We start from the raw sequence: 23,835 nt of genomic DNA on the forward strand, positions 1-23,835 counted from the left end.
ACTCAAACCCCTTTTCAGATATATCTGTTGGAAAGAACTTTCTCCCATTCAGTAGACTGTCTTTTAATTCTCTTCAGGATATCTTTTGAAGCACAAGTTTTAATTTTGATGAAATCAGTGGATCTATTTTTATCTTTCATCATTTGTGCTTTTTTTGTCAAAGCTAAGAAACCATTATCTGATCCAAGTCACAAAGACTGACATCTGCATTTACTGTTAAGAGTTTTATAGTTTTAGCTCTTACGTTTAGGTCTATCGTTTGTCCACATTGAGTTAATTTTTTTTAAAGATTTTATTTATTTATTTGAGAGAGAGAGCACAAGTGGGTGGAGGGGCAGAGGGACGAGCAGACTCCTTGCTGAGTGGGGAGCCTGATGTGGGGTTTGATTCCAGGACCCTGAGATCATGATCTGAGCCGAAGGCAGACACTTAACCAACAGAGCCAGCCAGGTGCCCCAAATTAATTTTTATATATGGTTGAAGGAAGGGATCCAGCTTCATTCTTTTGTATGTGTATATCTAGTCTCCACACCATTTGTTGAAAAGACCGTTTCACTTTTTGAATTGTCTTGGCAATTTTGTTGAAAATTAGTTGATCACAGGGGTGCCTGGCTGGCTCAGTTGGTAGAGCATGGGACTCTTGATCTGAGGGTCATGAGTTCAAGCCTCATATTGGGCATGGAGCCTACGGGAAAAGAAAGAAGCGGGGGCCTGGGTGGCTCAGTCACTCAAGTGTCTGCCTTCTGCTGAGGTCATGATGCCAGGATCCTGGGAGCAGCCCCACATCCAGTTTCCTGTTCAGTGAGAAGTCTGCTTCTCCCTCTCCTTCTGCTCCTCCCCCTATTCATGCTCTCTCTGTCTCTAATAAAATCTTAAAAGGAAAAAAAAAAAAAGAAAGAAAAGAAAATCACTTGATCATAAATACAAGGGTTTATTTCTTGGAAGGACATTTTCTCTCATTTAATGAATTCCTGTCATGTAATCCTTCCATCCTTCAGTTGCACAGGAGTGTCCGCTGTGACCTAACTGGGAGTATAATGACTTAAGTGAAAATGTTGTAAGGTTCTTATGTTTTGCTTATAGTTTGGAGATTTTGTTCATTAGATTTTTTTTCCTTCAAAAGCCAAATCCTTTTAAATCCTTTAGCAAGTCCCTGTGAAAATACTATACTGTGTACAATAAAAGTGAAAGGTGAGTACCTAGTATCTGATGCTTAACTGACTGAGCCACCCAGGTGCCCCAGTATTTTTCATTTTAGATTAAAAATAGGGGCACCTGGGTGGCTCAATCAGTTAAGTGACCCACTTTTCATTTTTGCTCAAGTCAGGATCTCGGGATCTTGGGATGGTGAGATCAAGTCCTGCATGGGGCTCATGCTGAATGTGGAGCCTGCTTGGGATTTTCTCTCTCTCCCCCTCTGCCCCTCCCCCACTTCTCACTCTCTCTAGAAAAAATAAAAAATAAAATTAAAAATAGGCAGGCATATTACAGAGCTTGCTTCAGCAGCACATATACTAAAATCAGAATGATACAGAGAAGATTAGCATGGCTGCTGCTTACGGATGACCCGCAAATTCGTGAAGTGTTCCATATTTTGTGCAGTCCCCCCACCAAATGGCCACGCTTTCCGGATGAACTTGGAGGAAATGATAGGAGTCAAAGCACAACGTGCAGCACTGAATAATGAAAATTATGGCATTTTGCTAGAAAAATACTAAAAATAAAAAGAGGCATACAGATAATGAGAAATGTTAGACTTAAATAAGTGTTGGAAATTTATGAGTAACTTCCAAAAGAATGTATAACTTTCAAAGAACAAGGAGTGAAAACCTGCATAAAGAAAGAATACGTAGCAAAAAATCATTAAGTCAATATACCATGACAAATTGAGAAATTTATTTGCAAATTATATTCCAAAGGACTCATTTCTTATTAAAGAACTACAAATGCTAACAACAGAAATATAGGTAAACAATATAAATGGCAATTCACATAAAAGAAAATCCAACATCTTAAAGCATTTGAAAATATAATCACTTGTAACAGGAATGCAACATAGAATTGCATGATGGTATTTTTCAGCTTTCAGAGGAGGAAGGATCAAAAAGTTTACTGATTGCGGGGAAAGGTTTGCTGAAGAGGGTTGGCAGGGGGAAAAAGTTTGCTGACACTCCTGTCCCAAAATAGTCCCCCTCGTCACTCATCCCCTCATCCTGCACTGAGCACTGCCTCATATGGTTTATCTTTTTCTTTAGCCTGGAATCTCCATGAGGGCAAAGACAATATTGTCACTGTTGTATTTCCATCTCCTAGAACATTGCATGGCCTGTGGCTGTTGCCCAAGATATTTGTTGAATGAGGGGATGAACGATGCGCCGTGTCTCAGGAGGCGGAGGCAGTCACACATACTGCTGATGGGAGTGTAAATTCATACCACCTCCTTGGAAAGCAATTTGGTAATAACTATTGAAATTGATGAAAAAGTTCTGGACATAGTGACGGGTTGTACAACATTGTGAATGTACTTAATGCCACTGAACTGCATAGTAAATTTTATATTTTACCACAAAAAACCCCGCAGTTTTGGAACTGCCACAGCAATGTAAGAGATCAACTTTTTTTACTTCCAAAATTCACTTCTTAAACACCATTTGTAGGAAATTTGTACAAAGTAGGCTGTGAATGGAATATTTTATTTGTAAGACTGACTCCTGGATAGCAGCTGGCAGGCCCAGGAATGCAGACTTGCCACATGGCCACAGCTACAGGTAAGATGACCCGATCCTGTGGTGACATCTTTTATTCTGGGTGCTTCTGTCCCTTTCACAGGTATGTTGCCTTTCACTTTCAACTCTGTAGGAGTGTTTCCTGGTCTTGCTTTTGATGACCCCTAAACCAGTAACCTATTTGTTTTTTTAAAAGATTTTATTTATTTATTTGACAGTGAGAGAGGGAGTGGGAGAAGCAGGCTCTCCTCCAAGAAACGAGCCGGATGCAGGGCTCAATCCCATGACCCTGGGACCATGACCCAAGCTGAAGGCAGATGCTTAACTGACTGAGCCACCTAGGCACCCCTTCTCTGTGTTTGCTGTTAAGCTTTAATTCGCAGGACAATCATGATACTTTTTTTTTTTTTTTTTTTGCATTTTCCTGGCTTCTTGACCAATTGCTCTCGGAACTTGGGAAAATGAATACATTTGCCAAGAAATGCTGAGAAGGAATTCCTACGTGTGCACACTAGAAGGAACCACAAGAGGCACCAGGAACACTAGAAGAAAATGGAGCATGAAAGCCAAGTTATGAGAGCACTTCAGTAGAAAAACTAAGATAAATAAGATAAAAATTAAATTACTGATTTGCTAACTAAGTCCTGAGGTGTCTTAAAGGACAGTTTCTGTGGAGTAGTACCTTGTAGAGCAGCCAGCATTGGAGGCAGACCTGGCTTGGAATCCTGGCTCTTAGGTTTACCAGATACGTGATCCTGGACAAGTTATTTAATATTACCAGTGAGCCTCAGTTCCCTCCTCTATTAAAGGGAAATAATACCTACTGTCAGGTGTGCAATTTAAGGTTACCTATTGTTTCATGGATGCTGGCAGAAGACAAGAGATGCCAATGTCATGGACAGAAGGCCTTATTCATGGTACAAGCCAAGTGAGCATCATGTATGTATCGGCTCTTTTGCCTCCCAAGCCCCACAGGCAACATGGAGGGGCCCGATGCATGCCGGGCACACAGCGAGTGGCACTGTGGGGGAGGAACAATGAACTTGAGGAACCTGGTGCTAGGTAAGTAGTAAGCAAGCTGCTCTTTGTCCCACGTAGAGACACTCCTTCTCCCTCACGGTTGCTTAATGCAAACACAACCCGAAGAAATGGCTGGGGAAGAGTAAACGAGTTGTCAGGGCCTTGTCTTTTTTTTTCCCCCCATATACTCTAGGTTATAGCTTACTAAAGGAAAAGGATACAGATTAAAATCAGCAAAGGATAAAGGTGCATGGGGCAAAGTCTAGGAGAAACCAGACACGAACTTACAAACTTGCAGGTGTCCTTGTCCCATGGAGTTGCCCTTTATTCTCCCAACGACTTGTGACAGTATGTGTGAACTGTGGCCAAGCGGAGAAACTCACCCAAGCCTTGGTGTCTAGGGTTTTTATTGGGGAGTCAGTTACACAGACATGGAGACTCACATGACTGACCTCAGCTGCTCAGACTCCGTCTCCCAGAGCAAAGACAGGCATTCATCATAAACCACATTGTTAGGATAAACTCATCTGGTCAGACTGGTACCGCATGACTCGAGGCCTCCAGTGTACAGGAACACCCTCATCAGGCAAAATAGTACAAGGGCTCAGAATTTACCTCCCAGGAAGGAGCCAGGTGCTAGTCCTGAAGGTGAGCTTTCTTTGGAATGTGCCAGGTTTGAGCAGCCTGGGCCTGCTGAGTTAGTCCTTTTCTGCACACTCCTGATCTTCATGAGTCCACAGCCTGGTGAACTACAGTGATGTTTTGGATCTCCAAGAATTAGGATGTGTCTAGATCCAACGTCCAGTAAGCCCTGAAAACTCTAGTTACTTCCCCTTTTCCCGTGCCCTGCCACCCTGGGACATGGCTGCAGGTGCATTTGGAAAAGGCTAGAAGGAACATATACAGCATGTCTCATTCAGGAGCCTCTAGGTCTGGAATCCGCTCATCTGACCATTTGTTGAAGGCAAGGCCTTGCATTTTTGGCAAAAACAGTAAGATATGGGGCGGTGCGAGAGACACATGGAAGCACAATTACTTTGTGTGGTTCTCATACACATTACATGGGAATGTATGTAAAGTGCTTTACACAGTACCTGGCCCATGGTAAATGCTCAACCCGGTGGCTATAACACTTGCAATAGGCCAAAGAACACAGTGAATGCAGGCTACCGTTTCAAGAAATTTAGCTGAGGGGTGCCTGGCGGCCTCAGTCGGTAAACCATGTGATTCTTGATGTTGGGGCTGTGAGTTCAAGCCCCATGTGGGGTGTAGGGATTACTTAAAAATAAAATCTTAGGGGCGCCTGGGTGGCTCAGAGGGTTAAGCCTCTCCCTTCAGCTCGGGTCGTGATATCAGGGTCCTGGGATCAAGCCCCGCATCAGGATCTCTGCTCGGCGGGGAGCCTGCTTCCCTCTCTGTCTACTTTTGATCTCTCTTTCTCTGTCAAATAAATAAAATCTTTAAAAAAATAAAATCTTAAAAGACAGATTTTAGACTGGCATGTGTGTGTTCCAGAAAAGAGAGGGGCTCTGAAACCATAAAACTAAGAGGAGAGGAAGAATAACAGTTGTAGCAAAGTCCCTGAGAGGGCAGTAGGGGAAATCATGAGCACAGCTGTGTTGGTGAGCGTGGCGCCCAAGTAAAAATACTGGTCAGAGTGGGGAATGCAGTGTTAAGAGCTCCTATCTGAAACCTTAGGTTTCTTAGTGAAAGAGAAGGTATTCACTGGTTAAGGATGTAGGGAAGACTTAAGTCATACTGAAGGCTCACTGAGATTGGAGATCAGGAAAGGTGTGCTGGCCCCTGTAGGTAGCACTGCAATTTTCCCCTCTTTGCAGCTCATGGGTGATAAATCAATATTGGGAGGGTGGATTAATTCATTCTTTGGGTTGCAAGTAACAGAAACTCAAACTACCTGAAACAGAAGGGGAATGAATTAGAAGGATACTGGGATCTCCCACTGAAAACAGGGCCAGGATCACAGCTGGTCAGGAATGGACGCTGGGACTGAAGTGCCTTAGGGAACCTAGGAAATTGTCACTCATCTTGGCCCTCCACTGACCGCACACACCCTGGAACTTGGACTTCCAAGCCTTATGAGTCACAGTCCAGGCCCAGAGAAAAGTTACAAAATTCCTAGGTAGGGTTGGGTCAGCCTGGTGATAAGAGTAGAACAGCCACCTCTAATACAGAGCTAGGCAGACGTTTGAATAGCTCTCTGTTAGGGCAGGGCAGGTCTCTGTAGAGTAAAAATTTTTACCCAGTCAAGGACCTAGACTTACAGTTTATAAACAGGGATTCCACAAGGAACATCATTTATTGACATTTTAATGAGACCCAATCTGGTATGACCCCTGTCGTGGGGCAGCTCATCCATTCATCCAAGGAGAAACAGACAAATAGTTACAATGCATCTTGCTAAATACCAGAACAGAGGTAATTACAAACACTGCGTCCCCCAGCGGCTCTCCCACTTTAGGGCTGAGATTAGGAGAGCTGAAGGAACAAGCAACAGGGGTAGGAACATGACTCACACTCCAGCTGTTGAATAGGAGAGAAGTCATGTTTGGAAATCCCAATTTGGTGCAGCTACCCAAGGCAAAGTGGTAGGCCTTGTTCATTTTAATGTGGTAAAGCTTTATTGAGCATCTACTCAGGGGCAAGTGCCAGGGAGGCATATCAGAGATTAAGACACGTTGCTGCTGCTGCTTTGGGGAGCTTCTGTGAGGAAGGCAGGCATAAACACAACTCGATGGCTGTAGACTCCTCCTGCCCTGTATTCAAGTACTTGGCTTTCTGCCCTCCTTGAATGGCTTCACCTCACTTTATGAAAAATGTTGACTGAGGACTCACAGAAGGTTCTGTGCTGATGTCTCATTCGGTTGAGAATCAGGGAGGAGTGAGACCCAGTTCTCAAGGATTTTCTAGCCACTGGCTGCCTGAAACTAATCCAAATCCCCTGGATGAAGTGCAGGCTGGTCCCAGTTTTACCTCTTGCTGCTAGACCATAGCTCCCCTGCTTCTCCTTAAAATCAGTCTTCTCCCAAAACTCACTTTATCTATGTCCCAGACCCAACTTGAATCAATTTTCCAAACACAGGGGGGCAGAAGACTTAGCTTCACAGTATGTGGTTTAAAAAAAAAAAAAAAAAAGCTTAGGTATTTATGTCTTCGTAACCCAATGAAGCCCTGCTCCAATGTCACCACCCCCAAATTCAGTGCAATCTAGAGCTGTTAAAATAAGTAGAGACCAAGGAGGTGTGCACTGTACACTGTGGTGCTGGCTTATTTTTGGATGACCCTTTAAAAGGGACACTGAAAAACCAACACCTGTTTGGAGAGAGATCACGTGTGGGAATTGAAACCCTGTCAATTGACCAAATCATGCTGTTTAACCTGAAAACGTGGGCAAAGCAGTTGTGGTTAAGTTATCTGAAATGCTGTCATGTAGATGAAGTATTACATACTTTGGGCTAGGCTTCTAGGGAAGGAGAAGGTGGTACTTAACCGCCTTCTAAAGATCAGAGCTATCCCAAAACGAAATTACCTGCCTTGTGAGGTAGTGAGCTCCCTGTCAGGGGAGGTTTTAATGCAAAGGTTAAAAAAAAAAAAAGAAAGAAAGAAAAAGAAACCACTTGGCAGGAGTGTTGAAGAAAGGGGGGCTAAACCAGGTTTGTTTAAACCTGGTATGGAGGAAGGGGCAAAGGAGGGCAAGATACTGCCCCCCACCAACTGTATGCACGAACTAGAAAAGCAAACAGCCCCTAAAATGGATGGGAGAACTTTAAGCCCTGACATCCACACACAGAAATTCTTTTGGGCTAGGGTAGCCTGGAAAACATGTGATGTAAGCTCTCCTAACAGGACTGTTCTAGACACATCCGGTAAGGCAGTCAGTGTGGTGAGACAGACTCAAGTTCAGGTCGCCATAGCAGGAGACCTGGGTGTTCCTTCTGCCTCTGCCTTGTATGACCCGGGGCTTCACCTTCCCTTCCCTGAGCCCCTCCATGAAATGAAAATCTACTGTCCTTCCTGTACTAAAGGGCACTGCCCTTCTGGGCGGCCCCCCCTGCAGCAGCTCTGGGGCCGCAGTTTGGGGCTCTGGGGCTACACTTGTGGACGGCCAGAGACCACCTCTGGCGGAAGCAACGGCCGCACTCGAGGCAGGGGAAGGGCTTCTCCCCCGTGTGCAGGAGCTGGTGCTGTGCCAGGTGGCTCCACTGGGCGAAACGCTTGGAGCACAGGTCGCACGCGTACGGCCGCTCTCCGGAGTGCACGCGCCGGTGGCTGGCCAGGAGTGAGGGGTAGGCGAAGCGACGGCCGCAGTCCTCGCAGGCATGCAGCTTCTCCTCGGTGTGCGTGCTGCGGTGGATGGCCAGGGATCCGCTCCGCCGGAAGGCGCGGCCGCAGTCCGGGCAGGGGTAGGGCTTCTCCCCCGTGTGCAAGAGCTGGTGCTGGAGCAGCGTGCTGCGCTGGGAGAAGCGGGCCTCGCAGTGCTCGCAGGCGTAGGGGCGCTCGCCAGAGTGCACCCGCCGGTGGCTGACCAGGCGGGAGGACGAGGAGAAGCGCCGCTCGCAGTCCGGGCACGGGTAGGGCTTCTCGCCCGTGTGGATGCGCTGGTGGATGACGAGCGCGGTGCGCTGTCGGAAGCGGCGGCTGCATTCCAGGCAGGTGTAGGGCTTCTCGCCGGTGTGCGTGCGCTGGTGGATGGCCAGCAGGGAGGGGTAGGCAAAGCGCCGGCCACAGCTGGGGCACTGGTGGGGTTTCTCGCCGGTGTGCGTGGTCCGGTGATTGGCTAGGGACCGGCTCCTCCGGAAGCAGCGGCCGCAGTCAGGGCAGTGGTAGGGCTTCTCGCCCGTGTGGATGACCTGGTGCTGTGAGAGGTTCTTGCGCTGGGAGAAGCGCTTGCCACACTGGTCACAAACGTAGGGACACTCACCAGAGTGTGCCCGCCGGTGACTGACTAGCAGGGAGGGGTAGGAGAAGCGGCGCCCGCAGTCCGGGCAAGGGTAAGGCTTTTTCAGATTCTGGGCACACTTGTGGCTCTCCAGGGCCGGCCGGTCAGGGAAGGTGCAACCACAGTCCGGGCAGATGGGGCCCCCAGAGGTCTGCCTGGGGATTAGTCGGGGTTTGCTGGGCCGCCGGCCTCGCTTGCCCTTTCGGGGGGCCTCCTTAGGTGGGAACACTTCCTTCTCTCCATTCTTCTTTCTGGTTCTGGTTTCTACGGACACACAGGGAGACATTAATTTAACAAATACGGGGCCCCTGCCCTTGCCTATGGCAGTGTTAGAGGTTAGAAGGCGAAGACACTCAACCTGTCTTCAGGGAGTGTTAGTGCCACAGACATCCCACTGTGACACAACCACTACAGAAACGGGGAGGATATTCCAGGAGTCCCCAGCTCCATCTGGAGAAGTCGGGAAGTGTTTCTTGCAGGTTCTGCAGGCTTGAGAAATTAAGTTTTTGAAGCGGTAAGTATAAGGCAGGAAGTGGGAACATGAGGTACGGGCTGGCAGGGACTAGGTCATAAGGCCCTCTAAGCCAGTGGTTCTCAAATTTTATGGTGATCAGAATCATTTGGATGGCTCATTGAAACAATTTTGGGTTCAGCAGCTCTGGGATGGGGCCCAAGAATTTGTATCTGATTCTTTTCCCGGTGATGCTGCAGCTGGTCTGAGAACTACATCCTCAGAACCACTGCCATTCAGGACCGTGAACTCTATTTTATGCAATGGTTCTCAAACTTAAACATGCATGCCAATCTGCTGGGGCTGTTAAAAGAGAAATACAAAGTCCTAGATGTCCATCGGAGTAAATCAATAGTTCTGGGTCCAGGAATCTCTATTTTTTTAAAAAAAGATTTTATTCATTTATTTGACAGAGAGGGAGAGAGAGCACAAGCAGAGGGAGCTGCAGGCAAAGGGAAAGGGAGAAGCAGGCTCCCACCGAGCAGAAACCCTGATGTGGGGCTCGATCCCAGGACTCCAGGATCGTGACCTGAGCCAAAGGCCAATGCTTAACCGACTGAGCCACCCAGGCGCCCCTAGGAATCTTTTTTTTTTTTTTTTTTTTTTTTTTTTTTTTTTTTTTCCCCAAGTGACTCAGATAACTGACAACCATTTGACAACATACTGTGGAAAAATGGAAAGGTTTTTAGTAAGGAAGTATCATTTTAGTAAGGAAGTATCACTTAGTAAGGAACTATCTTGGAAAGAGAGTCCTGGTCTCAGAGAATCTAGCACAGAAATGTCAGTCCAGATGCTTACATCCAGCCCCACGGGTGGATCCGGGGCCCTTCTCCCTGACTGGCATTAAGGAGAGCCTTGCTTGATCCCCGGGAGAGCGTAGATTCCTGCACTGATTAGGAGTCACCCCGCCAAAAGGGCAGAAAAGAGGGCTCTGCACTCCCAGACCGCTGTTGCCCACGAGATCCCTTCAACCAAAATCCAGAAACTCAGGGAGGTATCTTGTGTCTCAGAGCACAGTACAGAGCAGACTGGGTTCAGGGATCCTGAGAAGGAGGCCAGAGGGTAGCTCCTTTTAAAAGCTAACGGATTCATTCACGCAATAGAGAACTGCGGACCCTTAGTTTGCAAACTGACAGGTAAATCACCCTATGGCGGGACCCACCCAACACCATCAGAGAGACAAGACCCTGAAGCTGTGAAAACAATCAGTGGCATGGGTACCCCTGGCCACTAACATTCTAGACAAGTTTAGAGGCTGCAGGCCCTGCACGGGCATTTTTCACTCACTTCTTTGGACTGTTAACCCCCTTGGGCACTCCTGCGGATCCAAGGCAGCCGGTTCCCAATCATCGGTATTTCGTTCCAACCAGGAGATGAGGGCTGGTTTGGGACCTGAGCACCCTGGGGAAGGAGAACCAGTCAGACGTCCAGCTCCTAGATAAGACTGGGTAAAGATCTACCCGGTGTCATCTCCTGCCAAGCCCCGGTCCTCCTCCCCTGACACAACCTGGTCACGGGCCAGATCCCTGGACACTCTGAACTCCCTGCCGTCAGCGCCCCCCACCCCCACGCCTTCACCCACCGCCCGACCTAAGCTCCTCCAACCCTTTGGGCCCCGCGGAAGCGAACTGGGCCGGGCCTCACCGAGCGCGCTCAGGTGGCCGTAGGTCTCCCGCATCACGTCCCGGTACAGGGCCCTCTGCGCGGGCCGCAGACAGCCCCACTCCTCCGGGGAGAAGTACACGGCCACGTCTGCGAACTTCACCGCCCTCGGCCTCCTTCCCCTTCTCCGGCCGGGAACGGGCTCTCCTGGTCCCCGCGCGGAGAGCGGAGCCGAAGGTGGCGCCATTGGACCCCAGAAGCCGGCGCCACGGCCTTCCCCGGCCCGGACCCCTGGCAGACCCCGGGATTTGGGAGCCCCCGCCGCACCCGGGCTGAGTGTGCCTGGGGAGGCCCTGAGGGAATCGGAATCGGCCGCCCTGCTGGGCTAACGGAAATCTTTTGCTGTTATTCAGGCAACTCCTGCCCGAACTTGGGGAAAAGGCACCGGAAGATGCCTTCGGGGAAGATGGCGGCGCTGCTACCGCACCGCCTTAGCCTGGAACACAGGCGGCTTCCAGCTATCGATTTTATTGACCGGAGCGCCATGCCGGCTTCCTAACCTCTTTGCCCTCAAGTGTGATGGCGCTGCGATTGGGCTTCAAGCCCTTTTTTCCCCCATTCCGCGCGCTCATTGGGCGGCGACCGAAGATCGAGCGTTCTGATTGGCTGATGGCGAAAGCGGCCTGTTTGAACGAAGCCAACGGAAGCGTAAGGGCAGGAAGCCGACCTTCCGCGCCGGTGCCTGCAGCCAGATCCGAGGCGGGCAGCGGGGAGCTCGCCCGGCGTCAGTGACAGGCCCCCATTCTCTGGCAGGCGCTGCCCCGCTGAGGGACGGAATGATTTGAGTGACGGAGCCACTCCAGCCAACCCGGGGCTGAGATTACCCCGGGTGGCTTTCTGAGAATTGGACAATTTCCTTGTTGCCCTTTTGGGAGGGAAATTAACGTTGGCGTTTCCCGCGCACAGGCACTGTTCCCCTGTTACACATTTCGTCTTTTTTTTTTTTTTTTTTCCTTTGCTACCACTGTGTTAAGTTATGGTCATCATCCGGTTCTACTGATAAGAAAAATCTCAGAGGGATACTGTTAGTAAAGAGAAGGAACAAGGATTTAAACCCGGGACTGACCCGGCCTTTATCCAAACCGCTGAACTCGGCTCCCTTCCCCCTGCTATCCGAATTCGCTTGTCAACTCAATAGTCTGAGCTCCCGGCCTCTTCTCAGGTTCAATCTTCTGCACATCTCCCCATACTCTGTTTACATGACATCTGTCCAATGTACAAAGCGTAGCTCTAGGCAGTTTGGAAATAAGTCATGCACCATGCTCTGAATGGAGTTTCTAGTTGAGGCATATGCATTTACAACTAATAACAGTGCTGCAAGCATGTACGTGAAAGGCTTAAGAAAATTGCTGATGGAACCAGTCAGCCCCGGCTCCATCAGCCCCTGGCTCCTGTGTAAGTGTGCAGGGTTTTACCAGCTCAGGGTCATCTCCCAGGCGATTTGAGGGTTAGCAATATGCCATTTACTATATACTTCAGCTGGTGACACACATCTCTCTCCAACCCATTAAATTTTTTTTCAAAGCACCTACTATGGGCAAAACATTACACCACGGAGAGCCTGGGTGGCTCAGTCGGCTGGACATCTGCCTTCTGCTTCAGTCGTGATCTCAGGGTCCTGGGATCAAGCTGGACATTGGGCTCCCTGCTCAGCGGAGAGTCTGCTCCACCCCCACCCCCACCCCGCCGACCCTCCTCCCTGCTTGCTCTGTTCTCTCTCTCAAAAAACAAAAACAAAAACACTATCCCAAAGCCTGCAAGGAGTAAAGACAACATATCAGGAATTCACAAGATAACATAGGTCGTAAGAGATTCCAAGGAAGATTGTCTTTGAACAGAGGAAGTAGGAAACACACACACACACACACACACAACTGCAGTAAACATTGAGTTCTCCTCTGTCCTAAGCATAGTGATGGTTTATTGAACAAACTACTGGGGGAGGAGGTGGAATGTCAAGCTTGTCAAAATGAGTAAGATAGAGTCCCCTCTGAATGACTTTCCCGATTGATACATCAGGTGGAAAATGAGTTTGGTCTATGAATGGGTAGGGTTTGCAGAGGGCAGTGGTGCTCAATGTATATCTGTTGAATAAACAGCTGAATTCCACAGCCATAAAGATCTCTGGTACAAAGCCAGGAATTCAGGAAAGCTCTGACTGTGGTGGGAATGAGGACACTTTCTGTGCCGCACAAAATACTGTTAGGGTAAAACTGAAGGATTGATCAGATAGGTTGGCACCAGATATTGGATGGCTTCATCCTGCCATCACTGGGGAGCTCCAAATCAGTCCAGAGGAGTGATTTACCTTCCGATAATGTTTTTGGAAAATTACTCTGGTAGTTTGTTTGCAGGGCAAACTGATAGCTTTGTGTCTAAGCTTTCTGCCTATACATAATTCAGTTTGGAGAAATAAGATGGTAAACTTAGGCTGCTAAGGGAATACAAAGGCCAATGGAGAGCAAACCATTTAATTTGGGAGAAAGTGACTAAACAGAAGACTGGAAAGAAATCTGCGGACATTTTGCCTGAATGGTAATGATGTGCTGTCAATGATGCTGCATTGAACAGGAAGGATGATTTACTATTAAGATGAAAAGGTGCTTAGCCCTCTTCCCACATGCAGGAAAGGGGAGAGCAGGCTGGGCTGAGGAGCAGCCTAGCCCTTTGGCCCTGGCTGGAAAGGCCCCATTTGGCCCTGGGCTGTAAAGTCCTGGCTTGCCATCATCTTGGTGGGAGCTCCTAATGTAGGACCTAGAAATCAGGCAGAGTTGGAGGCTCTTAACTACAGGGAAACATTCTGGAGAGAGAAGCACTCAGGACTTAATGTGAGAGCAGAGGTTCTTGCTCCTTTTCTGTATAAATTCCTGGATCCATCTTGAGCATAGGGACAAGCAGGGCTCCTCTTGAAGGCTGCCCACTGTAGAGAAGGATGGAGAAGATCTAGGGAATCTACACACCAAGAGGCCACATAAAGACCAAAGATACACTATTTTGGAAAAAGGGAAATGGTGTTGAGGGCCAACTAAGTACCAGCTGCCACCTTGTAGGCACATGGATATAGATGATCTCAATTGAAACTCATCTTCCAGGGGCAACTGGCTTGCTCAGTCGGAGGAAGAGAAGATGCTTGATCTCAGCGTCATGAGTTCAAGCCCCATGTTGGGTGTAGAGATTACTTCCATAAATAAAAACTTAAAGAAAAAAGAAACACACCTTTCAGAGTCCTTATGAAGACAGTTATCAGACAGTCGAGAAGCTTATCCAAAACCTGTTATTAAAGACAGGGATGAGATCTGAACCTAGAATGTCCTCTGCATTCCACTGGCAGCTTAAACTGGGTGCAAGGCTTTGAGGTTAATTTCTCCTTGGTTCATCCTCAATTAGAGGGAAGTAACTGGCAGTGCAACCTTTGATGATAGCACACATGGACTTCACCTTATGCACCTTATGCACTAACTGGAACCCTACCTTTGCCTCAAATGTCACTGTAGCATAAACCCAGACTCCAGCAAGCCATGTTAGTCCTGGGAGAAAGTCACGTCATGAATAATGAAGGAAACTTATATTTTCTCTTGTTTTTTTAAGATTTTATTTGTATGAGGGGCACCTAGGTGGCTCAGTTGGTTAAGCGACTTCCTTCAGCTCAGGTCATGTTCCCAGGGTCCTGGGATAGAGCCCCACATCTAGCTCCTTGTTCAGCAGGGAGCTTGCTTCTCCCTCTCCCTGCTACTCTGCCTGCTTGTGCTCTCTGTGTCAAATAAATAAAAATCCTTTTTAAAAGATTTTATTTATATGAGAGAGAGAAAGCAGAGAGGGGGAGAAGCAGACTCCCCACTGAGCAGGGAGCCCGACATGGAGCTAAATCCCAAGACCAGATCAAGACCAGACCAAGATCAGGATCTGAGTGGAAGGCAGGCGTTTAACCGACTGAGCCACCCAGGCACCCCAAACCTGACCTTTTCTTAGCAGAGTCTCGTAGTCCAGTTCTGGCCTGTCCATCTCTGGGTGAGGTAACTCACTGGAACATTTCTGATTACTTCTATATTCTGTTCTCTGAAGGAGGACATAAAGGCACTACAGACCTTTTCACTTTGTACATCAACCCCACCACCACCTTTTTCCCTCTCTCTTCTGCCTCTTCACTCTGTGTGGCTACCACTTGATCAAAAGGGATATCTTCCATCATAAGCTTCTTCACAGCACCCACACTTCTGGAATTTAGCTAATAGTGGACATGAACTGAGGGCTCCTGATCTCCAAGGGAGGAGGCTAGGGCACAGGTCTCCCACACCTTGGTCTCTCCACATTTATTTGTTTGTTTGTTTGTTTAGAGACAGCAAGTGAGCATGGCGCAGGGTGTGTTGAGAGACAGAGGAAGAGAGAATCTAAGGCAGGCTCCACTCCCAGTGCGGGGTTGGATCTCGCTAATACTGAGATCAAGACCTGGGCCAAGATCAAGGGTCAGTCAGTTAACTGAGTGAGCCACCCAGATAGATGCCCCTTGACTTCTCCATGTTTGCCCAATGGATTCACTGGCGGTCTTGCAAGGTTAACTTCCTCTTGGAGCTTTTCCCAATGCTCAGGGCTGAGAAAGGGCCTCTCATCAGAGTGGAGGTACCCATGGCTTAGCAAGGGGGAGCAGAAGATGGCCACACTCTGGGCAGGGGTAGTTTCCCCGGTGTGAGTGCATATCTGTGAATGGCCAAGGGCGCCTGTGGCTGAAGCACCACCTACAGCCACAGCACCGGTAGGGCCTCTTCCCCGTGCGGGTTAGCACTGTGAGCCCCACACTCCAGACAATGATGGCGGCACTTCCTCCGGCGCACGCGCAGGTGGTGGGCCAGGAGGGCGGGGCGTGCGAGGGCACACCCACAGTCTGCACCTGCGTTGGGCCTGGCTCGGGAGCAAGCGGCAGCTGCAGTCAGCACACAGGTGTGCCATGTGTGGAGCAGCTATGCTAGACCACGTGCACCCTCTGGGAAAAGTGGACACTGCACAACCCCCCCCCTTAACACACACACACGCACACACACGGGGACAGTCATGAGAATGGATCCACCGGTGTCTAACAGTGAGGGGATCGCAAAGAGCTGCCCACGGCCCAGACGTGTACAAAACTTCTTCCTTATGGAGGTGGCCAGCGCCCTACTTTTTCAGAAACAGCAGCCACACCTGGGGAGGGAGGGGCAGCGGAAGACTGTCTCGCCTGGGCGGAGGAGCTGACGGTGGAGCAGCTCCTTGCACCACGAAAGCAGCCTCCATACTGTCACAGCGAGACGCTGCTCAGCACAGAAGGCCTGCTGGGGGCTGGCCAGGAGGAAGAGTACAGTCCAGACAGGGTGGCCCCTCTCGCCTAGGCTGCATTCAGTTCCTTCACCCCCATTGCTTTCTGCACAGAAAAGAGAATCGGAACTAAAGATTGTGGGGTGCTCTGACCCACCCCAGACTCACCCCGGTTCAACCAGGGCAGAAGGATCTAAGGGTGAAGCCCTCACCTGGCCATGATCCACCAGCCTCAGGCAGTTTCCTATTTTCAAAAAGAGAACCATCCCTTCTCACCGCAGGCCTCCAGAAGTGTAGAGTGTTCTTAAAAAGAAGGGCTGGATTTTTTTGAGGGAAGCTGGCACCTCTCCCTAGTTAAAGACCTTACATATGGACATTTCCGTGGAAACATTCTAAAAAAAAAAAAAAAAAAAAAACACACACCAAAAAACAAAAAGCTAAACAAACCACACCTCAGTGCCTGTGGCGCACACAAAAACACCTGTCTTCAACCTAAATGAAAGGTGGCAAGTCATTAAATTCTGTAGAGGGTTCCAGGCAGCTTCATACGGCAGGATATGCCCTGAGAAACAGGGGCAGCCCAACAAACCAAAACAGGCCCCCTTCCAAGTCCCGTCAGAAATACACCATGCCTATTTTTAAGTTAATTAAAATGAAAAAGCTCACTTCCTGGGGCACATGAGCCACATTTCAAGTGCTAAATGGCCACATGTGGCTAATGGCTTCTGTGTTCGACCTCACAGACAGAACATTTCCGTAACTGAGTAAAGCTCTATTGAAAGCAATAATCAAAGTACTAAGAGGAAAGAAGGCAAAAGACCTCAAACCCCAACTGTTGTCTCGCCCCAACTGCCAGTTGGGGCTACCCTTAAATGCAAGGACGCACCCAGGTCTGGGAAAAAACTTTAGAAGGTTCATCGGATTCTTAGGAATTGGGGTCTTTAAAGAGAAGGGTGCAGTGTAGGTGTGGCTGCGGGAAGAAAGAGCCTGCCCTGGGCTGGCTTCCAAGAGAGGATGCCGTCCAGCTCAGCCCCACTTTCCTCACCTAGCCCAGATCCTCGGTGCCTAGCCGCCACCTCCGGACGTTTGCCCTCCGGGCTCCAAGCCTCCTTCTTCCATTTCCAGGAGACAAAGGGGAGCTTGGGGCCTGCGAATCCTAAGGAGATGAGGCCAAAAACAAGGCGTGGTTCGAGGATGGAACCTAGATAAGGCGTTTTCTGGGCAGGGGTGAGTATAGCCTCCCAAACCCGAGCAAAGACCCTCCCTAACAACAGACACACAAGCGCATCCGGACCGATACCGAATGGTACCCCTTTTCGCTAAAAAGCGGAGAAGGGGAGAGCTGGGACGCTTCGATCACTCCCAGATGGTCTGGGGCCGGCCTCATCAAATCCCGGCAGAGGGCCCAGGGCTTAGCACCAGGGGTTAGAAGCCCTTCGCCCGCAAGGGTAATGGCACCGCTGGGCTTCACGCCCTTCTCCCTCCCCTGCACGGTCATTGGGTGACGCGGGGCAGGAAGCCAGGAGCCGCGTTCTGATTGGGTCTCGGCGAATCACTCGGTTGGAGGGAAGCCGGCCGCAGCCTGCGAGCCCGCCTTCTTCCTGGAGCCCCAGCCAACCCCGGAGCTCAGCGGCCGAGCACCTGCTCCGTGCCCTGCGCGGTGTCGGGCCGCGCGTGCGAAGCGACGGCCGCGCAGCCCGGCCGCCCCAGGGCCCACAGCACCTCTGGTCCTCCCGGCCGGGCTCGGCCCCCGTCTCACCAGAGCCCCGTCTGCGTCGCTGTTGGGGGCTCCCTGCCGCCTTTGCACTGAGACTTGAACGTCGCTGCAACTTGCATTGAGCGCGCCTGTGTTGAGCTCAGCTCTAGGAGCTGGGTACAGAGCAGGGCGCTAAACAAAGCGTCCTCGGCCCTGGAGGTTACACAAGGCTCTCCACAGCCTTCCAGATTCTCAGGTCTCCGCTGGGTCGGACCCAAGGTTTAGTCCCAGAGCACCTGCAGGTCTCCATGTCTGATCACGATTAAACGTGGCATCTCCAAACACAACGCTGGGGTCTGGAAAGAGGTGGCATTAAGGTGGCTGCTCTCGGTGATGCTTACAACCTCTCGAGGTAGACACACAAATATACAAAGGTCTGGGTGCCTCCAGGGCTGGAAAAGCCCCAGTCCCGAGATCATAAAGACATCATAATGCACGCAGACTTCACTCCTAGCTTAGTATGACTTACATCAGCATCGGAAGGCGGACCAGTCGGCCTCTTGCTTATTTCACCTCAGGTGACACCCCTTTTCCAACATTTTGGTAAACCTGTGAAGATTCACACAGGACCTACCATGAGAAAGCCACAGTGTTAGCACGGACATACACCAGGGAATTATAAGACCACCTCTGGACAGAGCTGAGGAAAACAGAAAGATGGGAAAAGACAGGCATTGTGAATCAATTTGGAAAAAGCAAGCAAGCAAGCAAAAAGGCCAATAGCTCCTCACTGACTGAAACCTGGAGAAAGAGCTAGTTGTTTAGGGACACCTGGGTGGCTCAGTCAGTTAAGTGTCCGCCTTTGGCTCAGGTCATGATCCCAGGGTCCTGGGATCGAGTCCCACATTTGGCTCTCTGTTTAGCAGGGAGCTTGCTTCCTCCTCTCTCTCTACTGCCTCTCTGCTGACTTGGGATCTCTGTCTGTCAAATAAAATCTTTTAAAAAATTAAAAAAAAAAAAACAGTTGTTTAGAGGCGCCTGTGTGGCTCTGACTCCTGGTTTCAGCTCAGGTCTTGATCCCAGGGTGGTGGGACTGAGTCCCATGTGGGGTTCCCTCTAGGGAATCTGCTTCTCGCCCTCTGCCCCTCACCCTGCTCCTGCACATGCTCTGGCGCTCTCCCTCTAAAATGAATAAATCTTTTTTTAAAGCAGTTGTTTAGGGACACCTGGGTGGCTCAGTCGTTAAGCGTCTGCCTTTGGCTCAGGTCATGATCCCAGGGTCCTGGGTTTGAGCTCCAAATCAGGCTGCCTGCTTGGTGGGAGGCCTGCTTCTCCTTCTCCCATTCCCTCTGCTTGTGTTCCCTCTCTCTGTGTGTTTCTGTCAAATAAAATCTTTTAAAAAAATAAAGCAGTTGTTTAAAACAGGGATGATTAGATATACCTGTTCAATATTCAAAATCTATGCTGTTCTCCAAACCATTGGGAGGCCTACTATGAAAGAAAGAAAGAAAGAAAGAAAGAAAGAAAGAAAGAAAGAAAGAAAAAAAAAAGAGGGAGGGACAAAGGAAGGAAGGAAGGAAGGAAAGAAAAGAAGAAGGAAAAAATGAAACAAGATGGGATCAGGAGGGAGAAAAACCATAAGAAACTCTTAATCTCAGGAAACAAACAGGGTTGCTGGGGGGTGGAGGGGTAGGGATAGGGGGGCTGGCTTATGGTCATTGGGGAGGGTATGTGCTACGGTGAGTGCTGTGAAATGTGTAAGCCTGATGATTCACATACCTGTACCCCTGCGGCAAATAATTCATTATATGTAAATTTAAAAAAAAAAAAAGAGAGAAGAACAGAAAAGAAAAAGAGAAAAGAGTAAGTGCTGGCAAGGATGTGGACTAACTAGGTTCCCGTGCACAGTGGGTGGAAATGTAAAATGGTGCAGCCACTTTGGAAAACTGTATGATGGGTTCTAAAAAAATTAAAAATAGAATTAGTTTATGACCCAGCAATTCCACTTCAGGTATGTGTCCCAAGAATTCAAAGTATGGCCTTGAAGAGCTATTTGTCTACACATGTTTATAGCAGCAAATTCACAACAGTCAAGAGATAGAAGGAACCCAGGTGTCTGTAGATCAATGAATGGGGAAACAAAATCTGGTTGATAACATGCTATGGAATACCATCCAGCTGAAAAAGGAAGGAATGTCAGATACATGCTACAACTTGGATTAAACCTGAGGACATTATACTAAGTGAAATAAGCCATAGTGTATGATTTCACTTATATGAGGTGTCTATAGTATCAAATTCATAGAAGCAGGAGGTTGGGTGATTGTGATAGTGGCTGAGTGGTGGAAGGGAATGGGGAGGGTTTATTTAATGAGTAGAGAGTTTCAGGTTTGCAACAGGAGAAAGGTCTGGAGATTAGTTGCCCAACAACTAAGAGAGTGTACACTTAAAAAATGGTTAAGATGGTAAATTTTATGTTATGTGTATTTTGCCACAAATAAAAATAAAAATACTTACCCAAATACACTAGTAGATCAAATCCAGCAATGTATTAAAAAGATTATATACCAGAATTGCACAGGACTAATCCAGAAATGTAAAGTTGGTTTAACATCTGAAAATCAATGAATATAATACATTATATATCAATAAAATAAAGACAAAACCCACACAATCATTTTTTAAAAGATTTTATGTATTTATTTGACAGACAGCACAAGTAGTCTGAGAGGCAGGCAGAGGGGGGGGGGAAGCAGGCTCCCCGCTGAGCAGAGAGCCAGATGCGGGGCTCGATCCCAGGGTCCTGAAACCATGACCTGAGCTGAAGGCAGAGGCTTAGCCCACTGAGCCACCCAGGCACCCCACGATCATCTTAATAGAAGTGCAAAAAGCACTTGATAATATCCAACACCCCTTCATGATTAAACCACTCAAAAATTGGACTCAAAGAAAATGTCCTCCACCTGATGAAAGACTGAATGCTTTCCCCCTAAGGTCAGGAACAAGACAAGGAAGTCCACTCTCGCCATTTCTATTCTATTCTACTCACCACTGTTATCCTCAACACTTCTATTCTATTACATTGCATTGTTCTAGCCAGAGCAATTAGGCAAGAAAATAAAAGCATCCAGATTAGAAAGAAAGATGTAAAACTATCTGTGGATGACATGATATATAAACTCTTGAGGAATTCACTGAAAAAGCCATTAGTACTGGGGTGCCTGGCCAGCTCAGTCAGTAGAGCATATGACTTTATCTCGAGGTCATGAGTTCAAGCCCCACATTGGGTGTAGAGCTCACTTTGAAAAAGGAAAAGGAGAAAAGGCCATTAGTACAGCCATTTTATAAGGTTGTCAATTTCTTACAAAACTAAACATACTCTAACTATATGACCCAGCGATTATGCTCCTTGGTATTTACCCAAATAAGTTAATAACATAAGTACACATAGAAACCTGCACACAGATGCGTATGGCAACTTTATTCATAACTGCCAAAGCCTGGAAGCACCTCCTTCAGTAGGTGAATAGATAACCGATGGTACATTCATACATGAAATATTAGCCCTAAAAAGATGTGAGCTATTAAGCCATGAAAAGACATGTAGTAGCCTTAAATGAGTATTACTAAGAGAAAGAAGGCAATCTGGAAAGGCTATATACTGTATGATTCCAACTATATTACATTCTGGAAAAGGCAAAACCATGGAAACAGTAAAAAAAGATGAGTGGTTGTCAGGATTTGGGGAGAAGGAATGAAAAGGTGGAGCATGGACGTTTTTAGGGTAATGATACTATAATAATTGATGGATACATGTCCTTATGCCTCTCTCAAAACCCATAGAATGTACAAAAACAAAAGGGAACCCTAATGTAAATTGTGGGCTTTGGATGATAAAGATATATCAATGTAGACTCATAGGCTTTAACAAATGTACCAATCTGGTATGCGATGTTGATAGTAGGGAGGCTGAGATGGGGGTAGAGAGATACAGGAACTTTTGGTACTTTCAGCCTAACCCTAAATTACTTCAAAAAATAAAATCTATTAAACTGTTTAAAAAATAATGATTCATTGTACAACACGGATGAACCTTCAATACAGTATGTCAGGTGAAAAGAGCCAGAAACAAAAGACCACATATCTTATGATTACAATGATAAGAAATGTTCAGAATGGCAAATCAGTAGACAGAAAATAGATTAGTGGTTTCCAAGAGCTGAAGGAAGGGACAACGGGGTTGTGATGGCTAAAGGGTTTCTTTCCAGGGTGATGAAAACATTCTGGAGTTAGATTGTGGTGATGGTTGTACAACCCTCTGAATATACTAAAAATCACCAAATTGTATACTTTAAAGGGACAAAGTTTATGGCGAATTAATTATATCTCAATAAAACTGTTTTTTAAAAAAAACTCTACTTGTGTGTCTGCGTGGCTCAGTGGGTTAAGCGTCTCCCTTCAGCTCAGGTCACGATCCAGTAGTCCCGGGATCGTGTCACACATCGGGCTCCCTGCTCCTCGGGGAGCCTGATTCTCCCTCTGCTTCTGCCTCTCTTTCTGTGTCTCCCATTAATGAATAAAATAAAACATTTAAAAATAAATAATTAATTTTTAAAAAACCCAACTATGTTGTAGTCTTATTAGACAGGGAAAGATGGTTGTGTAAATTATTTAGAAAATGAAACAAAAAACCCAAGGCTTCCAGGAGGCATTCTAGAACAGTACCTCCCTATGTCTCAGCCCCACCACTTTACCTCCTCTGTCCCCTCTAGGCATTTTGCACGCCTGGGTGGTTTCCGTGGTTGCAGCTTTCAACCAAGAACTGGTTTAGATACATTGTGAAAAATGAAATGAGTGAGCAGCAAAAAATGGGCAGAGCGAGCGCCCCCACGTGGCCTTTAGGTCTCCTGCATCCCATCCGGCACAAGGCCTTCCGAGCCTCAGATTTCTCCATTCCCCCAAGAGAAAATACACGACCTCCTCGGCTTGGGTTCAGGTTCTGCGCTCCAGATAGGGAGCGGGGCTGGAGGCGGCGCTTTGGACTCTTCCAGCCCCCAGATCCTGCATGCTCCAACCCCAGGGTCACTGTATTTTCCGGGCTGAGGAGACAGTACCCCACTGGGCCCGGCCTTAGAGCTGGTCCGGATCCGGCTTCGCGTGGGGCCAAGCTCCGTCCGGAAAGGAGGAATCACGGCATCTTGGGTCATTCTGGTACAATGAGACCGGAAAATGCCCCATGAGAATATGGCGGCGACCTGCCTTCACAACCGTCATTCTGATGCACTGGGAAGCCTGTTACTCGTTCCGGTTGACCTTAACTGTCAAGAGTCAGCTGCGAACGCTCAGCTCCCCCTAATATAATTCCTAAGCCGGTAGTGGAGCTGGCGGAGATTGGCTAGAGGACTGGCAGCGCTCAGTGATTGGACCACTCCATCACTGAAATAACTAGGTCTGCGCTGGTTGGTCCCTGGGGCCAGACTCTAGGACGCTGTTGCTAGGTAACGCCTGACAGGGGGCGGGTTCATACGCGCTGGACCAGGCGCCGTTACTGTGGAGTGAACCCGCACCGAGCGTGCTCTGCCCGATTCTACCTCTGCTCCTTCTGTTGAAACTAAGCTCATACCATCTGTCTCACAGACATGTCACTGGAATTTAAATGAGTGTGTAAAGTTTGGGGCCCGTGAGGCAGTTAATTCAAGAGAGTTATTATCTGAGGGAGATGAAACTTGCCAACAAGTGAGAGGCTTCCTACCGTGTTCTACTATCTTGAAGCAGTGAGAAATGCTGTAAGTTTATATTTTTAATTCTTGGAGAAGCCTTGAAGGTTGGGGGTGTGGTCTTTGCCCCATCTTCTCCAGAGTCCCATCCCTTAGCTATTCAAGTATGTCCCAAACCCCTATTCTTGGTGTCCCCCTCACTCTCCCAGACTCAACTAACCTAGACTTCTGGAAAGTATCTGGATAGTGCTTAGTGTCCT

The 23,835-nt window shown here is 48.2% G+C and overlaps 1 protein-coding gene and 1 non-coding gene across 2 annotated transcripts; one reads left to right on the plus strand and one right to left on the minus strand.

Moving 5' to 3' along the window:
• Positions 1-606: 606 nt before the first annotated feature.
• On the plus strand, positions 607-679 carry TRNAK-CUU. Its single transcript has one exon. It is a non-coding gene; the product is annotated as a tRNA-Lys (tRNA).
• Positions 680-7,374: 6,695 nt separating this feature from the next.
• Positions 7,375-11,313, minus strand: LOC111162220 (zinc finger protein 689). The gene is made up of 3 exons (XM_022526466.1): positions 10,859-11,313; positions 10,502-10,615; positions 7,375-8,967 (listed from the first exon to the last, which is right to left on the minus strand). Exons 1-3 carry the CDS (start codon positions 11,061-11,063, stop codon positions 7,784-7,786), a joined length of 1,503 nt encoding a protein of 500 aa, XP_022382174.1. The 5' UTR covers positions 11,064-11,313; the 3' UTR covers positions 7,375-7,783.
• Positions 11,314-23,835: the final 12,522 nt, after the last annotated feature.

This window comes from Enhydra lutris, unplaced genomic scaffold (genome assembly GCF_002288905.1).
Source record: "Enhydra lutris kenyoni isolate GAN:26980312 unplaced genomic scaffold, ASM228890v2 scaffoldscaffold90, whole genome shotgun sequence".
Lineage (NCBI taxonomy): Eukaryota > Metazoa > Chordata > Mammalia > Carnivora > Mustelidae > Enhydra > Enhydra lutris.